This window comes from Aspergillus aculeatinus (genome assembly GCF_003184765.1).
Source record: "Aspergillus aculeatinus CBS 121060 unplaced genomic scaffold BO66scaffold_5, whole genome shotgun sequence".
Taxonomy (NCBI): domain Eukaryota; kingdom Fungi; phylum Ascomycota; class Eurotiomycetes; order Eurotiales; family Aspergillaceae; genus Aspergillus; species Aspergillus aculeatinus.
Genome location: NW_020291474.1, coordinates 447,249 through 471,547, shown reverse-complemented (window position 1 = coordinate 471,547; position 24,299 = coordinate 447,249). Strand labels below are relative to the sequence as shown.

Genomic DNA, 24,299 nt, shown 5'->3' with positions numbered 1-24,299 from the left:
ATATTATTAGAGTTTATATATATAATTATCTTTTTATTAATAGATAAATCTAGTTTTATAATAGATTTATATAAAAAAATAGTCTTACAGAATATTTTATAAAATATTATATATTTAATTAGTATAAATAAAATTGCTAAAACTATTTATTTATATATTAATTATAATACCGGCGATTTTATATATATAATAATATAGATTTTTATAAATTTTATATTATTATTATCTATATATAAAATATTAATATAGATCTTAAATTATTTACTATAATTATAGCTGTATATAATATTAAATATAGAATTTTTAAAATAATATAAAATATATTTAATAATATTTTTATTAATCAATTATAAAAAGATTATTTAATATTAAAGTCGGTATATAATATACTTAATATTAATATATATTCTTATTACTAACTAATTTAATTTTTTTAGTATCTTCTTATATTAGTTTATATTAATAAAATTAAAATTTTTATATAATATATTCTGGTATCCGGAGTTTATAGAAGTCTTTTTTATATAATAATTAATTATATTATAATTTATAAAAAGTTTATTAATATAAGTTTATTAATTAATAGTTACTATTCTAATATTATAATCTTGATATATAGAATTATTTAGAAACTATATTAATTTATTAAAATATTTTAATTATATAATTTTTTTTAAGTTTATATAATATAGCTTTAATTTCTACTATATTAAATACAGCAAGAAGAAAGTTATTTATATATAAAAATAAAATTATTTTTTATAAATATAAATATAAATATTTTATTTTAATAATTTAAAATTAAATATATAAATTATTTTATTAACTATTTTGTTTTAAAGAAATACTGTTTATTTAAGACAGTATAATATTTTTTTTAAATACTAAATCTTACCGGATGATTTACAGAAGCCTGTTGATTAGTATATATATATAGATTATTTTTAAAACTTAGTATTAAAATATACTATAATAATATTATATTAAATATATTATAATTGTAAAAATATAATAACAGTAATTATAAGTTTTAAAATAATATTATTTAAAATTAGAATATAATTATTCTTAAAATTAAAACCGGATCATTAATAATTTCTATATCTTATCTAATATATTTTAAAATATTATATTTAGCTATTATTATTAGTTTTTATAGTATATATTTATGTATTAGAAAAAATACAAATGTTGAATAGCCGGTTAATAAAATTAAATATATTTTTTTATTATTTATTATACTTAGTTTTTATTATTTTTAACTAATTTAACTATTATAAAAATATTTTAGCAGTACTATAAATCTTTAAAATTAAAACTTTATTAATATATATAAATATTATATTATATAATTAGAATATTTTCTTAAAACCAGACTATTTATATAATATATTTTTATTTAAATAATCTAATATCTATAACAGCTAGAATCTATAGTTTTTATAAAAGTAGTATTTATATTTAGACTTAGTATTAGTTATTTATATATTTTCTTAGATAATATATAATATCAGCTGGATATTCTAATTAATCTAAAGATTAAAAATTGTAGATATTAAATATTATAAAGTTTTAATAGTTATATTAACTACTATTTATTTTAATTTCTAAGATATTTTTAAAATTATAATTTAATATAACTTTAATAAAATATTAATATTATATAATTTTATATCTATTATTAGTATATATAGCAGCTCTAGTAGCAGATTTTTTAATAGTATAATAATAATATATTTTATAAAATTATAAAACTTATTTTTTTTAATATAATTCTAAAGTATTTTTTTATATTTTTAATTATATTTATTATAAAAATCTTATTAGTTATAACAGTTTTAGACTACTATATACTTATTAAATATTTTTTAGAAATTATTATTTAGATTAAATATATATAAATATTATATATAAATAATTAATATATTAATTTTAATATTTAGATATATATATATTAGATTAAATAATAAAATCTAGAAATTAATATTATCAGCTGTTGCTGGTATATATACTATAATAATAAAATTTAATAAGATTTTATATATAATAATATCTAATAATAATAATTTATAATATTAAGATTATTATAGTATATTTATAAATATAATAAAATTATCTATTATTTAAAAAGTAGAATAATTTTTATTTATAATATTAAGTTTTATTCTTTTTAATATATAAAAGCAGCGGAGACAGTTCTTATTGAAAATCTTAAAATTAGATATTTATAATATAGAATAAAAATAAAAATAATTTTTATTTAAGAAACTAACTAGATTTTTTTATTTAAAAAAAGTTATTTTAATATTTAATATTATTAATAATACTTCTAGGTAAACTTCTATTATTAGAACTTAAAAAATAACTTTCTTATTTATAAATTAAACAAATTTTATTATTATTATTTTTTTTATATATCTTAAAAAATATCTATAATAATTTTTTTTATAATTATATATATAAAATATTTTAAAAAATAATAAGAAAACAGAGTCTAAATTTAAACTTACTTATAAATTAATAATTTAATAATATTTAATAAAACTATTTACTATTTATATATAATTAGCTGTATTAGTACTAAGTTATTATTATTTTTTAGTAGCTTAGATTAAACAGTATCTTAGTTTTCTAATAGTAAGAAAAAACTAGTAAAAAAATATATAAAAATATTTTTAATATTATTATTATAATTATTACTATATATATATTATTTAAAAAACTTAATATTATTAAAGTATATAATTTTTTTTTGATTTAGATTTATAGATTTAAAATATATAACTATAATTACTTTTATAGCCGATAAAATAGCTGATTTATATTTATATTTTAAATTTATATTTTTTAATATATTAAGAATTATTAAAATTAATTAGAATATAGATTCTACAGTTATATATATAAAAATACTTAATTAGTATAATATTAGATTTAATATTAAAATATTTATATTATCTTAAGATTAGTAATAACTTTTTATCTAGTAAAATTAAACAGTTAATAATATAAACTATTATTCTAATTATTTTTAATTAAAAATATTCTGATAGACCAGTATTAATCAATATAATTCTAGCTATTAATATAATATATTATTTATATTTTTTTATATAAATATTCTAATAGTAGTAATATAAAACTAATATAAAGTATATAATATTTTAAAACTTATACTACTTTCTAAACTTTATAAACTTACAGCTATTATGAAAATATTATTTTATAATATATTAACTAATAATATTTTTATATTACTTATTAAATATAATTAATATATTATTAACTTTATTTTTAAAACTTTTTAATAAATAGATCTTTATATAGCTAGTAGATAGATTAATAAAAATTAAATAATATTTCTTATTTTTAAATCTTATAGGCTTTAAGTATTAAATATTATAACTTTAAATATTTTATAAACTTTATTTTTTAATTATTAGTTTTTATAATATCTTTTTATATATTTTTCTAATATTATAAATCTTATATTTAAATTCTAGTTTATCGACATTTTATTATTAGTATTTTTTATTATAATAATTAATTTCGGCTTGCTTGCGTGGCTTAAATAATAATATAAAAAATATAAATTAATAGTAGTAAGTTAAAAATATTTAAATAGTTTATTATTATTATATATTTTAATAATAAATACTTTGCTGTTTTATATATATTTAATAATATAATTAGTATTAAAATTTTTAATTTTATAATTTTTAATATATTAGATAATACTATAATTATTAAATATTTTCTTTATTAATAATAAACTATATAAAATATTAGGATTATATTCTATTTTTATAATTAATTTAACAGCTTTGCTGTTTTTAATATTAAAATATAACTTAATTTTTTTATATTTTTTAGTTTTATTATAGCTGCTAAAGAAGTTAATATATTAATATATTTTTTTAGATATTTATATCTTATATTTAATAAAAAGGTTAAAGTCTGGTATTAATATATATTTAGAATTAGAATCTTATATTTACATAATAAAATAATTTTTTTATTAGATTTCTTAGTAATAATTATACTAATAAATATATTAATATAATAAGAATATACAGCAGCTGTAAGATTTTCTTTTATAGTAGAAGATCTATAATACTATATATAAATCTATAATTTTTATTTTTAAAAATATATATTTAAATAAAAATAGAAGTATAAATTAATACTATATTTATATTTATTATAAAACATATATTTATTATTCTTTTTTTTATATAGAAATAATTTCTAAGTCTAAATAAATTAATTATTAGATTAACTATCTGCTGGCTTTCTTAATAACTATATAATATTATTCTTCTATTTTTTTTAATATATTTACTAAGATTATATTTTTTAATTTATTATTTTTTTTAAATATTTATAGAACTATATTTATATAACCGGCGTTTATTTCTTACTTTTTAGTAATATTTTTAAAATAAATATTTAAATTAAAAAACTTAATATTATTATAAAAATTATTATTATTTCTATTAATATTATTTTTATATATTATTATTTATAATAAGAAATTATTTTTTAAATAGTATAAAAAAAAGTAGTAGTATAAATATTTATTTTATAACTAAAAACCCGGGCGTCCGAGTATTTATATTAAAATATATTAATAAATTAAGACAGCTTTATATACTATAAAAGCTTTATAATTAGAAAACTAATAATTATAATTTATTTTTTAAATATATTTTTTTATAAATAATTTTATAAATAGTAGTAAATATCTTATTAGTATATTTAAGCTCCGAAAACTAGTTTAAATATTTAAGTATATTTTTTAATATTAAGTTTATAAGCTATTTATTAATTAAAATTAACTATTATTTCTATATATTAAAGTATTTCTTATTGAAAACTAATTATAGTAAGATTCTATTAATAAAATCTTCTATATAGTAAAAGTAGAAGCTTATTTTAATAATATATAATTAAATATTCTATTTTTATTTATTTATAAAAAATATTAATAATATCGGTAAAAAGTCTAATAATTTATTAAAAAAAACTTTATATTTTTTTTTATACTATATATAATATTAAATAATAGTATTTTTATTTTTCAAAGTAGTTTTTTAGTTTAATATTTTTAGTATATATTAGAGATATTCCGGCTACTAATCAGCTGGCTATAATACTATTTAATATATATAAAAGCCTAGAAATTAAAAGAAATAGAAAAAATATTTTAAATAATATAGATTTAATAGATATAAAATCTTTTAATAAAATATTAATAGATTTAATATTCTAAAAGAAAAGAATATTAAATAAGAAAAAAGCTTATAATCTAAAAAAAATATAAAGAAAAATAGATTTAAGCTATCTGAATATCTATCTAACTGCCGGCCGAAGGCGGTGAGCTGCCCAGCCAATGGGAGGCCAGGCACTCCACAACTTCTTCAGACCGCCCCTCTCACCGACCTCGCGAGGGCGATCAGGAAATTTTGGGTCCAAACAATGGTAGGTTTGGGCGGTGGCAGAAACAATCCCCGTAAACTCATGAATATGATCACACTAAGCCAGGCGCGAATCGAATATCCCCCAGCCCCGGGGTGTTACTACCGAGCTGAATTCGGGTTAGGGTGCCAGAATGCCGAGGTTGACCCATTATAACCATTATTCAGGGCAGACAGTCATCATCGCCAATTGCTATATATATCTAATTCTCCTGACGTGAAGTTATATACAGAATGATCGTAAGTAAAGATTTATGTTCTCTAGGTACTTAATTTCCACCTAAACGGTCTTGAGATAATCAATAATGAAAGGTGTTCCCTCATCAAACACCTTAACTAACAAAATGTGATTAAGTGGTTCTCTTATCTCGTTCAACAAGAAACACATAGAGTTTTATGAGAAAGTGAAGCATAAGTCAGTTCCGAAAAGCGTCAGTGTCAATATCAACTGTCATTGTATGAATATCTATTCTTCGAAATGAAAATCCTCTATTCAAAACAAAGGCCCCAAAAAGAGTCCCCATTGAAAAACAACCACGCGCAACCCAACCACCCAACTCCTATCCCACCAACCCAAAAATAACCCTCTACAAAAACACAACCCCAATCCCAAAAAAAATCAATCCTTCACAAACCCCTCCCACCTCGGTAACCCCTCCACCTCCAACCCAAACAGATCCAACACCCGCCCAACAATGTGCTCAACGACCTCCGCCAACCCGGCCGGGCGCGTGTAGAACGCCGGCACCGGCGGGAACACGATCGCCCCGTGGCGCGTCACGCCCAGCATGTTCTCGAGGTGCACGCTGCTCAGCGGACACTCGCGGGTGACCAGGACGAGGCGGTGGCGCTCCTTGAGCATGACGTCGGCGGCGCGGGCGATCAGGTCCTCGCCGTACCCGACGTTGATGGCGGCCAGCGTCTTCATGCTGCAGGGGACGACGATCATGCCGTCGACGCGGAAGGAGCCGCTGGCGATGGGCGCGGCCAGGTCGTGGTTGCTGTAGGCGAAGTCGGCGAGCGCGCGCACGTTCGCCACCGTGTAGTCCGTCTCGTACCTCAGGGTGTTCTCGGCCCATTTGCTGAGGACCAGGTGGGTTTCGACGTTGAGGGCCCGCAGGGCCAGGAGCGCGTGGATGCCCAGGATGGTGCCGGTGGCGCCGGTGAGGGCGACGATGATGCGTTTGCGGCGGGTTGACAAGGTCGTTGTGGGTGGGGTGGTGGATGTGGACATTTTGATGTGTGAGGGTTGAGGCAGACGATGATGAGAGGCTTGGGGTTGAGAGGCTTAGAACATTGACGAGGCAGGTCTGGAGTGACTTGGTAGGTTGCCGGGTTTATGTACTTACTTACCAGTTCAGCATTCAGAGGAGGTGTTCTCCTGAACGCGATGCAATCGCCGTTTCCATTGCTCACGATCAGCGGTGGTCTCGGGAGTCGGCAGCAGATTGCGGGGTTAAGGAGGGGCACAGCTTAACTCGATCCAGTAGGTTTGCAGCAACTGGCGCTATATTGAAGATATTAATCCCTCTTGGCGCGTATAGCTTGACCTCAGAGCACAATTTAACAATTGAGATTGGTCGAAGTAGGGCTGATGAGTCAGCGGAGAGCGGGGCTCGGGCCGCTCGGCCTTACCCCGCTATCCCCGGCTGGGAGATATGTTCCGTCCGCCGCCATGGCCTGAGGTATCTACTCCAGACACCTGACGCCGACGCAACCCTATAAAAGAGACGCAATCTTTCAAACCAAGTCTCTCACAGCACTCATCTGACTCACCTTCTCTGGACTCACCTACATCCTCCGCAATGGCCGAAACAACCCCCCAAGAATCCACCCAGCCCGCCTGCGCCAGCTTCCGGCGCTTCATCCAAGACCTCCAAGCCGAGAACGACCTGGTCGCCATCGACGAAGAAGTTGACCCGGACCTGGAGCTGGCAGCCATCACACGCAAGGTCTACGAGACCGAAGACAAAGCACCCTTGTTCAATAATCTCAAGGGGCGCCACCCGAACGGCCTGTTCCGCGTGCTGGGCGCCCCCGTCGGCGCCAGCAAGCAGCCGGGCAAGCGGTTCATCCGCATCGCCAAGTCGCTGGGGCTGCCGGCCACCGCCACCGGACAGGAGATCATCCAGAAGTTCCGGGCCGCCAAACACCTGCCTCAGATCCCACCGACGGAGGTCCCCACGGGCCCTGTCAAGGAGTTCAAGCTGCTGGGCGATGAGATCGACCTCACCGCGCTGCCCATCCCCATGCTGCACGCCGACGACGGTGGCAAGTTCCTGCAGACGTTCGGCATGTACATCGTGCAGAGCCCCGACGGGGCGTGGGTGAACTGGTCGATTACGCGCAGCATGCTGCACGGGAAACGCACGCTGGTGGGGCCGATGATCCCGCGGCAGGACATCGGGGTGATCCGGCAGATGTGGGCCGAGCTGGGCAAGGACTGCCCCTTCGCGCTGTGCTTCGGGGTACCGCCCGCGGCGATCATGGTGAGCGGGATGCCGCTGCCGAAGGGGGTCAACGAGAGCGAGTACATCGGGGCGTTGATCGGCGGGCCCGTCGAGGTGACCCGGGCCGAAACCAACCACCTCCTGGTGCCGGCGAACGCGGAGATCGTCTTCGAGGGAGTCATCTCGCGCACCGAGACCGCACCCGAGGGCCCCATGGCCGAGTACCCGGGCTTGATCTTCCCGGGGGAGCAGAAGGAGTGTCCGCTGCACCGGATCGACGCCATCACCTACCGCCGCGACCCGATCCTGCCCCTCTGCGTGACGGGCCGCGCGCCCGAGGAGAGCGAGACGGTCTGGGGGCTGACGCAGGCGGCCGAGGTGCTGACCCTCTGCCAGCAGGCCGGGCTGCCCATCACGATGGCCTGGAACCCGTTCGAGTCGCACTGCCTCTGGTTCGTGCTGCAGGTCGACCGCGCGCAGCTGCGCGCCCGCCGCTCCACCATGGAGGCCTTCAGCCGCGAGGTCGGCCACACCGTCTTCGCCTCCAAGCCCGGCTACTACATCCCCATCGTCTACCTCGTCGGCGACGACATCGACCCCACCAACCTGCGCGACGTCATCTGGGCCAACGCCACCCGCTGCCAGCCCCGCGACAACGAGTACTTCTTCGACCAGTACCCCAACATCGGGCTCATCCCGTACGTGTCGCATGGGGCCAAGACCGGGGCAAATCACGTGAAGGTCGTGCGCTGCTGCATGTTCGCCAGTGAGTTCTCCGAGGTGCCCACGTATAAGGAGGCCTCTTACCGGGGGAACTATCCTCGGGAAATTCAGGATAAAGTGGACGCCAAGTGGTCGACGTATGGGTTTTAGTGGGTGCGGCTGGCATTGGGTTCTGGTTCACCAGAGTAGATTGAGGAACTGGTTTTGATCTATGCAGGTTTTCTACTTCAGCTGAACAGCACTCATACATGCCAGTTACATGCAACACGCAATGAGTGTACAACACATATAGACACACCTCTTGTAGGATTACCATAAGTTTTCCAATTATCCAATACTCACTTATATGAGTTGGAATGGAAAAGAGGAGAGAGTAAAAGAAAAGAAGAGGGTAAAAGTGTAGTTTCCATGTAAATCTCTAAGAACCCAGACAGGTCATATCCGAGGTAAATTTATCGAAAGGCCAGTAAATCATGCATGGAAGACGTGGCAAGACAAACACCGGCTTAATCAGCCCTCAACCAATTCCCCAAATCTCCCGAATAATACATAACACAACCTACATCACACAAACATCCTCAACGATGTATCATCCTCTCCCACCTCGCGAGTATCATCAAAAAGAAAGAAACCCAGTCTTTCCGCAACAAAGAACAGAACCCACCATCTACGACAACCATGTTCCGACGCCCACGCCAGACCACCGCCGACGGCCTCTCCCTGCGCCTGAGCAAGATCCTCCACCCGATCCCCGTGATTCCCTGGAGCGCACTCGCGATGTGGTATCTGGGCGTTCCCGTCGGAGTTGGGGTACGTAGTTACACCCATGCCCATGCCCCACCATCCCCCGTCGTCACAGGCCCCCCACGTACATTCCTCTCCTTTCTGAAATCCGTGAGTAGGCCCCCATGATCGTAGTCCGGGACGCCGCCAACTACCCCACCGCGCAATCCCGCCTAGCGAAGGCCGGGTTCAAACGAAGCGTGCCCAACCGCAACCCCCACCCCCAGCAGATGCTGGGCGGGATCAACGCCGGCTACCACCGCGTAGATCGCTCGTGCGCCGTGTTCGATTATCGGGACGACGATCCAAGCGACAAGGCCATGCAGCTGTACCTGTACCTGTTTCCGAACTTGTTCGCGCATGTTTTTGATGGTTGGCGGTGGCAGGAGGCTCCCCGACATGAGACAGGTGGGACGGTAGCAGCACCAGCACCAGCACCAGCAGCACAGCGATACGAGAGCTACGGTAACCTGCACTACGCGCTGGAGCGAGCGCTGGTGGGGAGCTTAGTCCGGGCGGCGGTTGAGGAGGAATCCGCCACGGGCTTTTCGGCGTGGGGCGAGGACCTGCGGTCCTGCGTGGCGATGATGAATGGGTATCTGGAGGTGGACAATGATGCGCTGGATTACTGTGCTGATGAGCAGGTTGTGGACTGGTATAGTCGCAATTTTGGCCGGATTCGGGAGGCCAGGTTCGGGCCCATGGATCATCGCGTATCCAAGCGCTTGGGGTCGGGGAGGGAGATGCCGGTTGATACGCGGGGGAATCCCATCTAGTACCTTTTCCTTATGTCTCTATAGCTAGAACTCCATGGCGAGTTTGATGTAGACGTGTCAAGGGTTTTCTCGTACCTATAGCCAAAACACTATCAAAGACATTAATCCCAGGGGTTTCAACCAGAGTACTTGTCCACCAGGGGATAGCGATTTGGCAGTGAGATGTTGATAGCTCCTTCTTCAAAAAAAGAAAGAAAGAAAAAAGAAGAAAGAAAACTCCGAACCTGTCTCTGCGTAGTGTCTATGTCATTGGGGAAGACACAATACAATCACCCCTATTCAACCCCACTCCAATCCAAAAATGCATCCAGATCCCCCAGCCCACTCAACTCCCCTCCCTCACCAACACCAACCCCCATCTCCCCACTATACACATCTATCCTCTCTTTAACTCTCACTCCCACCAACGCAGCAGCAACATCATACAAGGCCCGAAAAACCCGGCCATACTTCCGACACCGCGCGTACCGGGCCACCCGCTCCATCCGACCCACGCCATCAACGATCCGCCTTAGGACATCCAGATCCGACTCCTCAGCACAAGGCGAGTGCACGAGCCCGCCGAGCAGAATCAAGAACGGCATGATCGGCGCAACCAGCAAGTTCTCGGTGACCCAGGTATCGAAGGAAGGGGAAGACGACCACGTCGCGGCGTCGGCGGCGAACATGGCGGCGATGCAGGCGTCTGTCTCGGCGAGGGAGAGTCTTGCTGCAGCGAGGGATTCCGGATTGGGTTTCGTTGCATCGTTAACGGAAGAGTAAGGCGCTGGAGATTGGGGTTCCTTCCCTGAGGGGAGAGCTCGATAGATCGACGCCAGGACCGAGTACTCGGTTGCGCGGTTGGCGTGGACGATGAACTCACTCAGTCCGCGGGGAAGGACATGGCTGGTCCATTGGTGGGGATGTTTCTGCTCACCGCGAGACAGGATGAAAATCAGTTGAAGAGCCTCGTCTAACCAGACCAAGGTAGATGATGGATTTGGTGGGGGAGGTAACTTACATACAACTCCCCCCTCGCAGCAATGACTCCCTCCCACTCCCGCGCCACCGCGCGGGTCCGCGACTCCCGCACATCCGCCGTCTGCGTCAGTGCCTTCGGACTACAGATCTCGTCGTACGCCCGTCCGTACAGACCGGCCATCTCGATCCAGTCCGGCAGCCGGTTGTGGAGGAGGGAGGCCATCCGGCGGTCGAGACGGAGTTTAGGCAGTGTGATGTCGGCGTCGTGGATCGTGGACGGGCGGCCCAGACGCAGGGCGAGAGCTTTCTCGAGGACGTAGACCGCCCAGAAGAGGCGTGTCTTCCGTTGCTTTTCAGCATTTTCATCCTCTTCGACTTCTTCTAGTCCAGCCAGGCCTATAAGGGCATGAGGACTGTGTAATCCGAGGGCCTGGCTGATGAGTGCAGCCCGGGTGATGAAGGACCACGCGGTAAAAGGTTTCCCGTGCTGAAGACAGTGAATTGTCTGTTTACCGCGAGATTGGGAAACTTAGCAAATTACCTAACGGACCGTAAACAAGGATGCGGACCGAACATACAGCCATGTACATAGCACACACAGCGTCCAAGCTCGTGGCTACATGAAAGGACAGACTACCAAGAAGGGTTTCCAGACTCTGTCGGCAGATGAGGGCCTGGACCTCGTAATCCTGCTTGAGCAAGAGGTCGCCTCCCGTGAGGTTCGCGCATTCGGTGAACAGCCAGGCAAGAACGTAGTGCACAATGACCAGCTCCATCTCGGTGATCGGGCCCGGCGAGCACGCTCGGATCACGTACTGGGTGAAGTCGCCGAGGGATCCGAACTCGAAGGGCCAATAGAGCCGACTGGGCGAGCACTCTTTGACAATTTTTTAAGTCTTGGAACAATTGCCGCTGAAAAGGGGGGGGGGATAAAGTGCACGCACCGTGAGCGAATCTCAAGCATGCCATGATCCGGTCTAGGGAGGGAATCGGCAGGTCTTTGAAGTCTGCGGTCAAACTTTGGGGAAATACCTTGGCAAATGGCTGCGAGGATTCCAGGGCCTGGTTCTGCTGCTTCTGTGCAGCTATCGTGCCCCACAGGCTATTCAGCGCGGCAGTCAATTCGCAGGCATCGCTATGGGGGAGGCGGGGGTTCATCACTGCCGCTTGGAGGCATTTCGCAGTGTAGATCACATTCGCGAAAAGGGTGGATTCAATGCCTTCCGCCTGTGTCGGAGCAGAATAATATGACTGACTGGGTTGGTGAAAGGAGGGCTGCAATGGCAAACGCAGTCCGGCTGGCGTTGCACGGCTGGCGTGCTCATGGCTCAGTCGACCAACGACCTCTGCAAGCTGATCAAGCTTGTTCGCAATGTACTCCAGTCTCCGCTCGCTGTTGTCCGTCAATGATTGTACCCTATCGAGAGAGTTAGGAACTTACTAGACACTAGAAATCAGAACGCGTTGTCGCTTCTCTCTGAGCTGATGTCCCCGGTTGTATGTACAGTCCGACCCCGTTCGGAGGCACTGCACACAGGGGTTGACCCGATCGCACTTGGTCTACCAACACGCATCAGTGCTTAACTCTAAGGTGTGAAGGTGTGAATCCTCAAGACTATTCACCTTCCGCTGACGACATCGATCACACTAGGAAAGCGTTAGCATCCAGCCCTGCACTCGCCACCCGGTAGAGGGCCTGAAAACCATACAGCCACCTTCTCCACCTCGGGGTGATCCTGCTCCAGATCTTCCTCTCTTGCCCTCTTGCTACTACCGAGGACGTCAGACATGAGTACTCGAGCACGAGTCCACCCGTTATTAATGTGTGTCAGAGACAATTTGAGCCGGGGACAGCCGAGCCGGAGGCGGAGAGAGAGAGAGAGAGATTTCACGGGGACGGAGACCGGAACGCCAAGACTGCGCTGTCCGGGTCTCAACCCTATACAGAGTATGCAGAGGGCATGTATATATTCCCTCGAAGCACACGCAAACCACTTCAAATCTGCACTTGCACTTGCAATTACACTTCTCCTACTTCCTAGCCAACCCATTCCCACCTCTTCACCTTCCAAGCCTCCCTCGAACCACCACCACCACCACCACCACCAAAATGCCCCACCCCGGCATCGTCTACGACGTAGGCCTCAACTTCACCAACACCACCCCCCAAACCCTCTCCATCCCCACCTTCAACCCCACCCACGTCGCCCACGACATGCACACCATCGCCGAAACCCTACACGCCACCGCCGTCCGCCTCGAAGGCGAGCCCCTCGACCGCCTCGCGACCGCCGCCCGCCTCGCCCACGCCGCAGGGCTAACCGTCTACTTCAACCCGTGGAAGATGCACGCCGACGTCCCCGAAACGAGCCGGTACCTCCGTGCCGCCGCGAAGGTGGCCGAGCAGCTCCGCGTGCACGACGGACTGACCGACCTCGTCTTCGTGGCGGGGTGCGAGTACAGTATCTTCAGTCGCGGGGTGTTTCCGGGGGAGACGTTCGAGGAGCGGGCGGGATGGTTTGGGGGGCAGTTGGCTGCTGCTGCTGCTGCTGCTGCTGCTGATGGCGGTGCTGCTGCTGATGGTGCTACTGCTGCTGCTACAGCCGGTGGTCGGGGCGATGGTGATGCCAGTACAACAACCGATACCACTACCAACAGTGGCCCCGCAATCCCACCCCCCGTCCTCGCCAAAGCTCCGCTCCTGAACGCGGCGCTCCGCACCTTCATGACCGAAATCCGCACCCGCTTCCACGGGCCTGTCACCTACGCCGCGGGCACCTGGGAGGCCGTGGACTGGGACCTGTTTGATCTCGTCGGGGTGGACTACTACCGGCGGGGCGAGACGGCCTCGGAATATCTCGCGGGGCTGGAGCGGCACCGCGTGGTCGACTCGGACCCGAACAGCAACAACAAGCAGAAACACAAGCCCCTCGTGGTGATGGAGGTCGGATGCTGTGCGTACGAGGGCGCGGCCGTCCGCGGCGATGGCGGCTTCGCCTTGCTCAAGGGCCGGAATCCCGATGGGAGTGGGGTCTTTGAGGGGGATATCGTCCCGACGCGGAGCGAGCGCGAGCAGGCCGATTACCTCGAGACGCAGTTGGGGTTGCTGGCCAGGGCCGAGGCGCAGGTGGACGCCGTCTTCGTCTATGTGTTTGCGTTTCCCTGTATGCCGGCCGGCGTCGGGGCGAGGGATTTCGATATGATGTGTTTCTCGTTGGTGAAGTACCTCCCGGAGGAGGAGAAGGGGCATCAGGAGGAGAACCCGGTGGGAATGCCTCGATGGGTGCCGAAGGAGGCCTTTTTTCGTGTTGCTGAATGCTTCCGGGCGATGCGCGAGAAGTCGCAGCTGGGGGTTAAGTGAACTATTTGGTCACAAAACATTACAACATGACAATCAAGAAAAAGTGCTCTACGATGAGACAGCTCAACCATGTAAGATCACCAACAGATAGAATTAGGAATTATCACATAATCATAATACAGCGAGATAAGTCGTCGGGATCATAAATCACAGCCCCAGCCAGGTCCACCGGCGGGCTTGCACTTTCTCTCTCGGCCGTTGCTCTGCCAAAACACCCCTCCGCCACGATTCATCAACGAAACTTATCGACCTATGGACAGTGTACCCACAGCTCGCTCGCACTACCAGGTCGCCGGACCAAAGGTTCCGTTGACTGTCTTCTGGATGGCCGTACCCATTGTGTCCATGGTACCACTGGCAATGCGGGTGCCCCACCAATCGGGGAAGCTCGCGCCGGTGAGGTCGATTGTCAAGAAGATCAGGATGGTGCACAAGTCCAATCCCACATCCAGCCCGGCGGACAAGATGTAGTTGTAGTGCATCCACCAGCCGCGGAACTTGTCACGGATGTACTTGTTGAAGATCATACCCACAACACCCCAGGTGAGATAATTGAGCGGGGTGGCCGGGGGGATCAGACCGGCGCCACCGAAGATCAGGGGAGCGCTGAGGTACCGGATGTTGGACTTGGGCCACATCCGAGCGGCGAGGTAGATGATCACGGGCAGCAACGCGCCCGCCAACCAGAACCATTGCAGACTAACATACATCTGACCTGGGGAGAACATCCGCTGGGGTCCGATGAGGCCCCAGATGACCGAGGCATTGAAGAACACACGGCCGTTGGGGCAGGTGTAGTGGTTGACCTGATCCAGGCTGCAGACGTCCTTGATGGTCGCGAGACCCCAGTTCATGACGGCGATCTGCACGATGGAGGACCACAGGGCGGCAACCATCTGTCCGGAAAAGGAGACACGAGGGGGGATTTTCATGTAGTGGCCTGCTCAGACGATTAGTCGGTGTGCTTCATCTCGCATTCGACACATAAGCAATTTGCACATACCTAGTTTCATGTCCTGGTTGAAATACAGCCCTTGGTACATGCTCATGTACCCGTAGGTCTTGAACAGCATCATGGCCATGGGCTTACCCGGCTGGATATACCCAACAATAAATTCGGTCAAGACGTTCAAGCCGAGGGCAATGTTGGTAGACGCCTGGATGATACCGATGGGCACGTACCACACCACAGCAATGATCAAGGCCACAAAAAATGCCCACCAGTCCAAGTGGGTCGGATAGCCCAGAACAACTCCAAGACCAATGCCAATCATGGACAACACCACTGCCCCGTACCACCAGAGCGGGACCGGCTTGAAGCGAGCCATCAGGCGGCCGTGGACATCCTCCTCCTCCTTACCAAAGTTGCGGAAGCGCACCCAGAGCTCACTGCCGTGGAAAAGACCGGTGTTGACGAGCAGACAAATAATAGTTGCAAAAGAGAGACCATAGCACAGGGCGAAGGTCGTGGACAGGAAGAGCGGGGAGTATTCCTCGTATGCCTTCAGATCAAGGGTGAACTCCGGCGTCATAATGCGACTGACGTTATACGTATTAGCCGTGTTGTCGTAACTGCTGGAGTCGCTAATAGGCAGGTACTCGGCGAACCAGGTGCCACTGTAATGGATGCCAGTCGTCGCGATCCAGAAAAAGATCACCATGCCAATGAGGGTGTTGGCGATCGCATGCCAAGGGGCGATAAGGGGACTGAAGTTGAAACCCGAGACTTGCGTCCAGTCAAAGGTCATGGGGATCAGCGACAGCCCAGTCGAGCCGCCAAAGAGCTGGTTGACGACCGGGCTCTGGGGCTTGATCCAGGTGACCCAGGCAAAGATACTCAGGAACGGCGCAATGAGACCCGGGAAGAAGTACCAGCAGAAGGACCCGATCATCACGTAGAGGAAGAAGCGGTACTTGCCAATGCGCCATCCATTGACTTTGGACGGGTCCGGCGTGCGGGTGTCGTGAAGCGCCGTGAACAGGGCGCAGTTAATGAGATTGGAGGGCCAGATCATAGCGGCTGGAGCCACCAAGAACCGATGGAAGAATCCCGCCATACCGAACCCGAGCATCTGCGTCGAGATACACATGAGGATCTCGAACCCCCATCCGAAAGACTGCTTATAGAAGGCACGTTGAGCCAACAGGACGTCCGTCGCATAGGCAGCACCACCACCGAAAGTTGCGTTGGCCATGATGACAATGAGGGCATGCTCCTTCTTGCTAAAGGGGCCCGGGTTGAGACTGAATTGACGTCCAAATAGACTGAATTGCTTTTTCGGCATGACCTTGGCCCAGAACACACCCACTGGGTAGGCGACCACTTGGGCGACATAAGAGGGAATGACAATGTAGGGGTTGCGCATGGAGAACAGCATGTTCAGGGCCGAACCGATGGTGGCGAAGATCAGACCGATGGTCCACGCGCGGATGGTGTTGGTGTGGCCACCCTCGTCGTAGTTGGGCACAGCAGCGCGCACTTCGGGGTAGGGCGAGTCGTCCAGCAGCTCATGGGCCATGCCCTCGCGCGCCCCCTTGTCGGTCGTGTGGAGGGCTTCATCGATCTCGTCAGCGATTTCATCGGGGAGGTTGGGGTCCCACTGATGCTGTAGCTTCAGGTTTTTGAGGTGAACGGCAGTCTCCTCCGAGGCTGCCTCATCAGCCACCGCGGTGGAGTAGGCCACTTCCTTCTCCTGCATCGTGGTGGTTTCAAAGCCACAGAGCAAGGGTGAAGGGTGAAAAGAGGAGCTAACGACTGAGAGACGAGACACTCAGTAAGAACAAGTAGACAGTTGAGGTTGATCTGGAGGAGAGAATCAAGAAAGAGGAACGACGAACAGGCGGAGGAAGGCAGGTACATATACAGCCCATACGACCTTCCAATCCTGGCTAGCCACCATGCGATATGCAGTGAAGGCCGACGGTAGCCCGGTGAATTTATCGATGGCGAAAATCGAAAATTAGATTAAATCGCTGATAGGAACGGCCAGTGAATGTGGTCGAGGCTATCTTGCGGCTATCAGCCAGCCTTAGTGGTACCCCAGTTCGTTTGCCATGTGCTAGTGTTACCTGGTACGTATTCACCAAGTTACCACTTAGTTACCACTAACACACTGGCCAGGCATCTCCCAATCATGGAGATTACTGGCTACTGGCTAGCGAAAACCGGGGGAGACTAAAGTAGACTTTGAACATGGTCAGGCCATGCGTAAGGCGTGTGCCACCTGCACGGCCCTTCCCATCCCGCCCTTCCATATCAGCTTCGCTTGCAGCGTTCGCGTCACTGCGCCCTTCGAACCAGAGAAAAAGACCGGTGAACAGTAGTGGTGACAGTGACTCACTGGCCGAACCAGAGAAGGGTGGTTTTACGTAGTCACGGGGACAATTTCAGTGGAAATCCAACTGCCAAGAGTGGGGAGTTGAGGTTGCTAGAGACTGAAGTTGACTAGGGGGGAAGACGGGGAGGGAGGCTATCATGGCGGCCGCCAAATGCATTGACCCGGGGGCCGAGGTTCTAGCGGATATCACTCTAAATTCAGCCCAAAATGCAATCACCAGATAAACCGTATTATCAATTGGGTTCCGATCTGTGGGTGGGAAGGAGGGGAGGCTAGCGGAATCGGAGAGCTGTATCAATTGGATAAACAATGTAGGTTCGCCTTCGGTGGCAAGATGGCTTTCAAGAAGAACTGAAAGGGGTGGGGGTAACAGAGCTACTCCCCGCGTGCATGAATGGTCGAGATGTAACGCTGCAGCGGACGCTGATAAGTGAAGTTTTTCCCCAGGTCAGCCAGACATTGTGAACGGGCGCACTATCCCCCTTTTTGATTCAGGCTTGTTCACGATAAGCTAGCGAGGCGCCCTGGACTCATTCTTGGTTGGTGCGCACCAATCCGGAGTAGGCCGGTCAAGCCACCCATCTTAGACTCCCTTCAGCTGGCTAATTATTGGCTTTCGCTCCCAGAAGTCTTAATGCAGCCAGTTGGCCTAGGCAGGGATTGTTCCATCCTTCCAGGTCGGTCTTCCGTGCAGAGTTCCGATGGTCGGGACAACCGCCACACGCCACTGACACCACCACACTTCTCGATGAGGATGGAGCAGCAAGCTCGGGAATTTCGATTGAGAAGCCTGAGGGCTTTAGAGAGATGTCTAACGAATCCCACACTGGGTCTCTGGCGAGAAGACTTCACGCAGTGGTCGAAAGAGGTCTCACCTCACAAGCCAGCGATAAGAACTGTGAAGGCGGTCAGCTCCGGGAAAGATTGTTGTAAGATTGATTTAGCCGGTTCCGGGGGGTATTGGAAGGTATTGGGTAATATTTATGACGGGCGATATGCGACGCGTGATACGTTTGATAAGTTAGGTTGACTTAAACCTGTCGGAGCACCGGAGCAATTCCTCACTTCCTCCGTAGATACTCCGTACCTACATCTTCCCCCTCCGCCCCAGGCGCCGCTGCATTTGATCTTGGCCCATCCCTGCTGGTTCCTGTCAGTAAGGGATGGATACAGTCATAAACACTGAATTAGCTGAGGGTGACCTAATCGGACACTGACCTCACGCAATGCTGCCGTGTGGTCGTGGACACACTCAGGCACCTTGGTCTTGTATGTTATTTGTCGGACTCTGACTTAGAGCTTCGGATGTCGGAGAATATTAGTCTTAGTTGAGACGTAAGCGTGGAAAAGTGCGGACGGCTTCCCAGGCATAGAGGATTTCGCCCCCTTGGCCTAGCCGGTTATGCTGTGGCTACTTCGTATCTCATGCATCATGTCTCACACACCATCCTGCCTTCCTACTTCCCATTCCGGGCATCTCCGTTGCCTCCTGGGCACGGACACCGCTTCTTCGGTGCATATTCGCCAAGTGTTTCTGCCCCCCCTTGGACTAGCCCGTGTTGTACTTATGATTAGAAGGTCGATGTCTGATGCTTCAATTTCTGGCTCAAGTCGCGGGGAACGCAGTCTGTTACGGGCGGGCAGGGGTGCCGTTCGGTAATCGTCGCCTACGCACGGAGGATGATAACAACAACCTGAACTTGGGCCAATTGGCTGGGCTCGAGATAACGACTTCAGGATCATCTACACGTGGGTGGCCACTTCGGCCATCATGAAGGTGCATGGTGCTCGATACTAGTGTGCTGGGGTCGGAAGCAATGAGCTGCTGATCTGGTCGGCAAAATAATGTCCCTATGCTGTGGTATCGGTGGCGCAAGCTCGCTTGCAGGACGCTCATCTCTCCCGTCTTCGATCCCGCCCGCTTGGCATCTGTGGCGGCCTGCCTCTGAGACGGCATACTATGTAGACACGTGTGGATGGTAACGATGCTAGGTGCTCTGAGCAATCGGGTCTAGGCTATCGTCCCTGCAGCAGGCCAGGCTGACCCATATGGCTCGGTCGGTTGCAGGAGGCCGTCGTTGCTTAGTGCCCATTCAAAGTCTGCAAGGAACTGTTCGTCGAACAACACGGGATCATGTCGGTCCACAAGACCGCAGGGAGCATTGGACGGTCCGCTTAACTGGGTACTAGTAGAGTCGGCTGTTATCTCCGAGTCAGTAGGCAGGTTGCTAATAGAATCGCGGGGGAAGCGACACACCTCCTTCAGCCACAGTCGCTTGGGCCGCACTAGAAGGATAGAACTGTGGCTCAAATTCATCGCGCCACCACCAGATAGTATCGATAACAGGGCTGAGAACGAGGCGGCTGCGGATGCGGAGTGCGATGAATCCGGTCCCATCGGCTTTTCGGAAAACCTTGGAGCTGTTCCAGAGCTGGTTCATGACTATGGCGATTTTCGACGCAGTATCATGAACATCCACTGACATGTGTCTAGCCATGTTTATCGCACTGAAGAGGGCCTTCTTTCCTCTTGCAATGTCTAGATCAGTATCGTTGGAGCATTTGAGGATTCGCAGGAGCGCCGATGCCGGAAGAAGAAGCCCATAGGTCATCTGCATTGGAGCACTAGCAAGGTTGGCCATGTTTTGCCCAAGTTCCTGGATACAGTCGATAGTCCTACATGCCGTGGTCGCAAGTCGTAAGAGACAGCCAGAAGTATATATGGTCTGATTCTTAAAAAGATGGAACATCTGGACGCACAAGCGACACATGGTCGTGTGAAATCGATCGTTCGCTGCCTAGCGTCAGTCTTGAGCCAGCATGTTAAGGTCTGAACATGTTACCTGAGTTCGCAAGGGCCTCGAGCTCGGTCGCCTGGCGCTCGAACGTGCGCAAGAGAATATCAAACGACTTTTCTTGATCAGGTAACATGGTTCGAACCCCAAACTCCAATACGGCTGCGCTGCATCGGGCGATCAGCTCTAGGCATCTGAGTTCCAGTGCCAGAGATGGGGCAATTTTCTGAGATAAAACTTGTTGCTGGCCCAGGTCTTGCTGCAAGTCTACCATTGACCGAGGGCATTGTCCTTTTGTTACACACGCGCTACCAATGATCAGAATTCCGTCTGGAGATTCGCAAAGTAGCTTACCGCTGATATACGATGACACAGCGTGCCCACAGCTCGGCCCGTCTGGCCATGTCTGCTTCCGATGGGGCAGGTATCTTCCTCTTGGCAAATTCATGACTCGACAACGGGATGTGCAATCCGTTCTGCATTGCAATGTGCAGGAGCATGCCGCTGAGGGGAAACATCACATCTGTTTTATTGATTTCCTTCGGAAAGGGCCAAGTCAGGACCAGCAACAGCCCTTGAATGGTGTGCCAAGCGGGAGCGGTCGACGTGACTGAGAGCAGGGCCATCTCGGTGATGTTTGGTGAGACGGCCATGAGCAGCGTGGGGTTCTCGGTGTATGATCTCGACGCAACACCGATTATGGCCCAGAAAAGGAAATTCGACTGGGCGTGGTAGGCATTCGGAGTGGTTTGAGGGTCTAAGATGGGCAAAAAGCACGCATAGTCTCGGAAGAACCTATTTTCAATCAGATTCGAGCCTTACTATGCTATCGTGGTTGGGCCACGTACAGCCGGAAAAGTTCGTCGATTTCAGACCCTGTTAGTTGGACAGTCTTCAAGGTGCGCGGCTCTGTAGGGTCGGACACTTCGACTGGCACCACCTGCATTTGGGGATAGGACAACGTCGGGCTCATTTGAGGTGTGAGCTGGGAGTGATAGGGGTTTGAGGTGGTGTCTGGTTGAGGAGGAAGATTCAGGTTCCCTGCGGCCGGTGTGGAATGTACTCCCACCTCCGCCGCTGCTGTCAGCATGGCGATGGGAGACTGTTGCAGCGATTCAGAACGGTCGCATCTCAACTTCCGGCGCAACTCGTCGGTTTCCTGTTCAAGCTCGGAGAGGCGTCTATGCGAGCGGTAAGAGCTTGGTCGTTCTGTTTTAGCAACGAGCAACGTACTGGCGCTTGTGTTCTCTGCGAAATGGATCCGAGATGACGCAACGGGTTTTCATCCTGATGCAGCGGGAGCATGGAAGATCGGGGTTCATGTAAGCGTCACATTTTGCCTGTTGCAGAAGTATGAGCAGATCGCGCGGGAACGATGGAGCGACCATACCTTCTGTTGGCGACACTCGGTGCAAGCTTTTTTGGCCCGTCTGAGTGCGGGCCTGGGATTGCTGTTAGTGGAGCCAAAAGACTAGCTCAGACGTACTCACGAGCTTGATGGTGTTTCCATGACTGACAAGACGGTCTGCTTCAGGCTGCGAAGATTTCGCCGCGAGGTGGGATGATGGTGGTGTTGTGAACGTCGAGGATGTCGGCGGGCGAGGTTAGCCGGCGGAGCGTCCGGAGATAATGCCATGTCTAATCTCCGGGTCGTTGCAGCCCCTGAGGTATCAACCTGACGTCGATATAACAATGAGTAGGTATTATGGGTACTGCTGGCCGCTCGATCAAGTGTCGCATGCGTCTAGTACAAACAGGAAGGTAAGGTCGCGTGCTCTTTCTACAACCTTATATACTTGGATCGCCCCCTCCAGTCCGATCGCAAGACTAGGCAGAACCAGAACCATGAATGACAGTCACGGATAAGCTTACTGTAGCATCTATGAGGACATGCATAGTGTATGACATGGTCGATATTATATTATTCATGGATCGCGCAAGAGTAAGCAAATCATAGAGCATGGCAGCCAGATGCTATCCGGAACCGGAGATGTGAGGACGGAGGACCGGGACAGAAACTGTTTTGATTGGTTGAATGAGCCCGGTACCGGCTGTGACTGGTGCCTCAGGCCAGAGTCTGAATACTCATCCTAACAATACAGGCCATCTATCAATCTTGCGACAGCATGTAATAGAGGATACTCAAATTATCAGGTATGGAAGCATGCTGAGATAGAACTCATACTATTGACTACATGAAGGCTGAGTCCACAGTCGCTGCTCATATAACAATGGGTCACTATATCCTATGTCCTCTGCATTATCGTAGTACCTTCTATAGATGAGGGAGGTTTTCGAGAGCCCGTACTCGTTGGCGCTACTCAGTATATGACACTACCAGTCATATTGGTTGACATAGACAGTAGACCACCCATGATGTGTTCTGGCTAGATCCTAGATGGCAGTGATAATCTCACTCAGAGGCACCGACTCGACGACTATCAATCCTTCGAGCATTGGTCTCATAGAGCAACTAACCACAGAATAGTCGGCCATAGCGTCTACCAAATCTTCAGTTCAACTCACCCCTATGATCGGAGATCCAGGACACTTAAGGCATCCTGCTCCTTCCTATAACAGCACCTCCAATTCCTATCATTGACCCGCTATCAAATGCGATCTTCATCTTGTTACAAGCAACTTCGCTTCTTACTAGAAAAATCACACCTACACTCAGTGCATGGAGTCTTTTAGCTGAAGATGTCCAGCAGATCTCGAGCAAACATGCAGAGCTCAACCAAGCAAACGGAACTATCTGTATAGGCTCCCTTCATGCTCATCTAACAACTTCACCAAATCATTCATCCCATCTCCCCAACCGAAACCCTCGAGCAAACATCTTCAGCTCCAGCAAGGCCGCTTAAAGCCCTCACCCTGACGACATGAAGATAAGTATGGCCCCTACCTTTTCATCTCAGAAGCCATCGCCTCAGAACGGACCGTACAACTACCACTTCTTTGAATCCCCAATCCAAACCACAACTAACCACCCACTCTTCCTACATTTATCTCTACGACCTTCCTCGACCTTCCTCATGGCCATCTTCATAGATTTCATTCTTAACCATCTCATCCTAACCATCTCATCCTAACCATCTCATTCTAATCATCTTATCCTAATCATCCCATCCTCCACCGACCATCCTCGATCCCAACAACCCAGAACTCCACAACCAAAACCACAAGACCATGAACCTCCTCACGTACCTCACGACGTACCTCCCCATCTTGACAACCATCCCTGTCTCCCTGTACCAAGCAGGCCGGCTCATCAACCGCCGCTGCCCCTCCTAGTTCCGCCGCTGCGTCCACCTGCACCTGCACCGCTCTCTCGCTGTCCTAACCTAAGGAATTCTCCTCCTGTACTACCACATCCACCTGAGTTCGTAGTTCGTAGTTCGTAGTTTTCCAAGCAGCAGACAAGCATCTGCATAACGTGAACCCTACACTTAATATGGCCTTATCAGATGAGCCTGGCTAGCGAGTCCCCTCCACATGACTCGGGAGTCGGGACCCTCTAGCCTAGGGCTGAAAGTGACGGCGGCTCAGTGACAGCAGCACCAGGGGTAGGGTATGGGGCGGGCTGGACCCATCTTGTTCAAGCACAGCGCCGCATCAGCGTTTTTCTTTTCTCCC

The 24,299-nt window shown here is 45.7% G+C and overlaps 7 protein-coding genes across 7 annotated transcripts; 3 read left to right on the top strand and 4 right to left on the bottom strand.

Annotated features, from left to right (window-relative positions):
- Positions 1–6,067: 6,067 nt before the first annotated feature.
- On the bottom strand, positions 6,068–7,000 carry BO66DRAFT_177090 (UbiX family flavin prenyltransferase). Its single transcript, XM_025642344.1, has 2 exons — positions 6,827–7,000; positions 6,068–6,749 (listed from the first exon to the last, which is right to left on the bottom strand). The coding sequence occupies exon 2, from the start codon at positions 6,709–6,711 to the stop codon at positions 6,097–6,099; it is 615 nt and encodes a 204-aa protein (XP_025507775.1). The 5' UTR covers positions 6,712–6,749; positions 6,827–7,000; the 3' UTR covers positions 6,068–6,096.
- Positions 7,001–7,253: 253 nt separating this feature from the next.
- On the top strand, positions 7,254–8,865 carry BO66DRAFT_388586 (UbiD family decarboxylase). The gene has a single exon (XM_025646595.1). The coding sequence runs from the start codon at positions 7,283–7,285 to the stop codon at positions 8,798–8,800; it is 1,518 nt and encodes a 505-aa protein (XP_025507774.1). The 5' UTR covers positions 7,254–7,282; the 3' UTR covers positions 8,801–8,865.
- Positions 8,866–9,328: 463 nt separating this feature from the next.
- BO66DRAFT_459671 (uncharacterized protein) lies at positions 9,329–10,209 on the top strand (the record flags this gene model as incomplete). The annotated part of the gene is made up of 3 exons (XM_025652263.1): positions 9,329–9,460; positions 9,553–9,841; positions 9,878–10,209. 3 exons carry the CDS (start codon positions 9,329–9,331, stop codon positions 10,207–10,209), a joined length of 753 nt encoding a protein of 250 aa, XP_025507773.1.
- Positions 10,210–10,484: 275 nt separating this feature from the next.
- Positions 10,485–12,959, bottom strand: BO66DRAFT_468367 (putative C6 transcription factor; the record flags this gene model as incomplete). The annotated part of the gene is made up of 7 exons (XM_025652645.1): positions 10,485–11,117; positions 11,210–11,674; positions 11,748–12,046; positions 12,114–12,562; positions 12,611–12,729; positions 12,793–12,816; positions 12,879–12,959. 7 exons carry the CDS (start codon positions 12,957–12,959, stop codon positions 10,485–10,487), a joined length of 2,070 nt encoding a protein of 689 aa, XP_025507772.1.
- A 320-nt stretch (positions 12,960–13,279) lies between these two features.
- On the top strand, positions 13,280–14,530 carry BO66DRAFT_426031 (uncharacterized protein; the record flags this gene model as incomplete). Its single annotated transcript, XM_025650266.1, has 1 exon — positions 13,280–14,530. The coding sequence occupies one exon, from the start codon at positions 13,280–13,282 to the stop codon at positions 14,528–14,530; it is 1,251 nt and encodes a 416-aa protein (XP_025507771.1).
- An 81-nt stretch (positions 14,531–14,611) lies between these two features.
- On the bottom strand, positions 14,612–17,517 carry optB (small oligopeptide transporter, OPT family). Its single transcript, XM_025646594.1, has 2 exons — positions 15,534–17,517; positions 14,612–15,470 (listed from the first exon to the last, which is right to left on the bottom strand). Exons 1-2 carry the CDS (start codon positions 17,227–17,229, stop codon positions 14,812–14,814), a joined length of 2,355 nt encoding a protein of 784 aa, XP_025507770.1. The 5' UTR covers positions 17,230–17,517; the 3' UTR covers positions 14,612–14,811.
- Positions 17,518–19,879: 2,362 nt separating this feature from the next.
- Positions 19,880–22,299, bottom strand: BO66DRAFT_408432 (Zn(II)2Cys6 transcription factor; the record flags this gene model as incomplete). The annotated part of the gene is made up of 8 exons (XM_025649114.1): positions 19,880–20,067; positions 20,126–20,662; positions 20,712–20,971; positions 21,018–21,458; positions 21,512–21,844; positions 21,897–22,003; positions 22,054–22,114; positions 22,154–22,299. The coding sequence occupies 8 exons, from the start codon at positions 22,297–22,299 to the stop codon at positions 19,880–19,882; spliced, it is 2,073 nt and encodes a 690-aa protein (XP_025507769.1).
- Between the last annotated feature and the right edge of the window lie 2,000 nt (positions 22,300–24,299).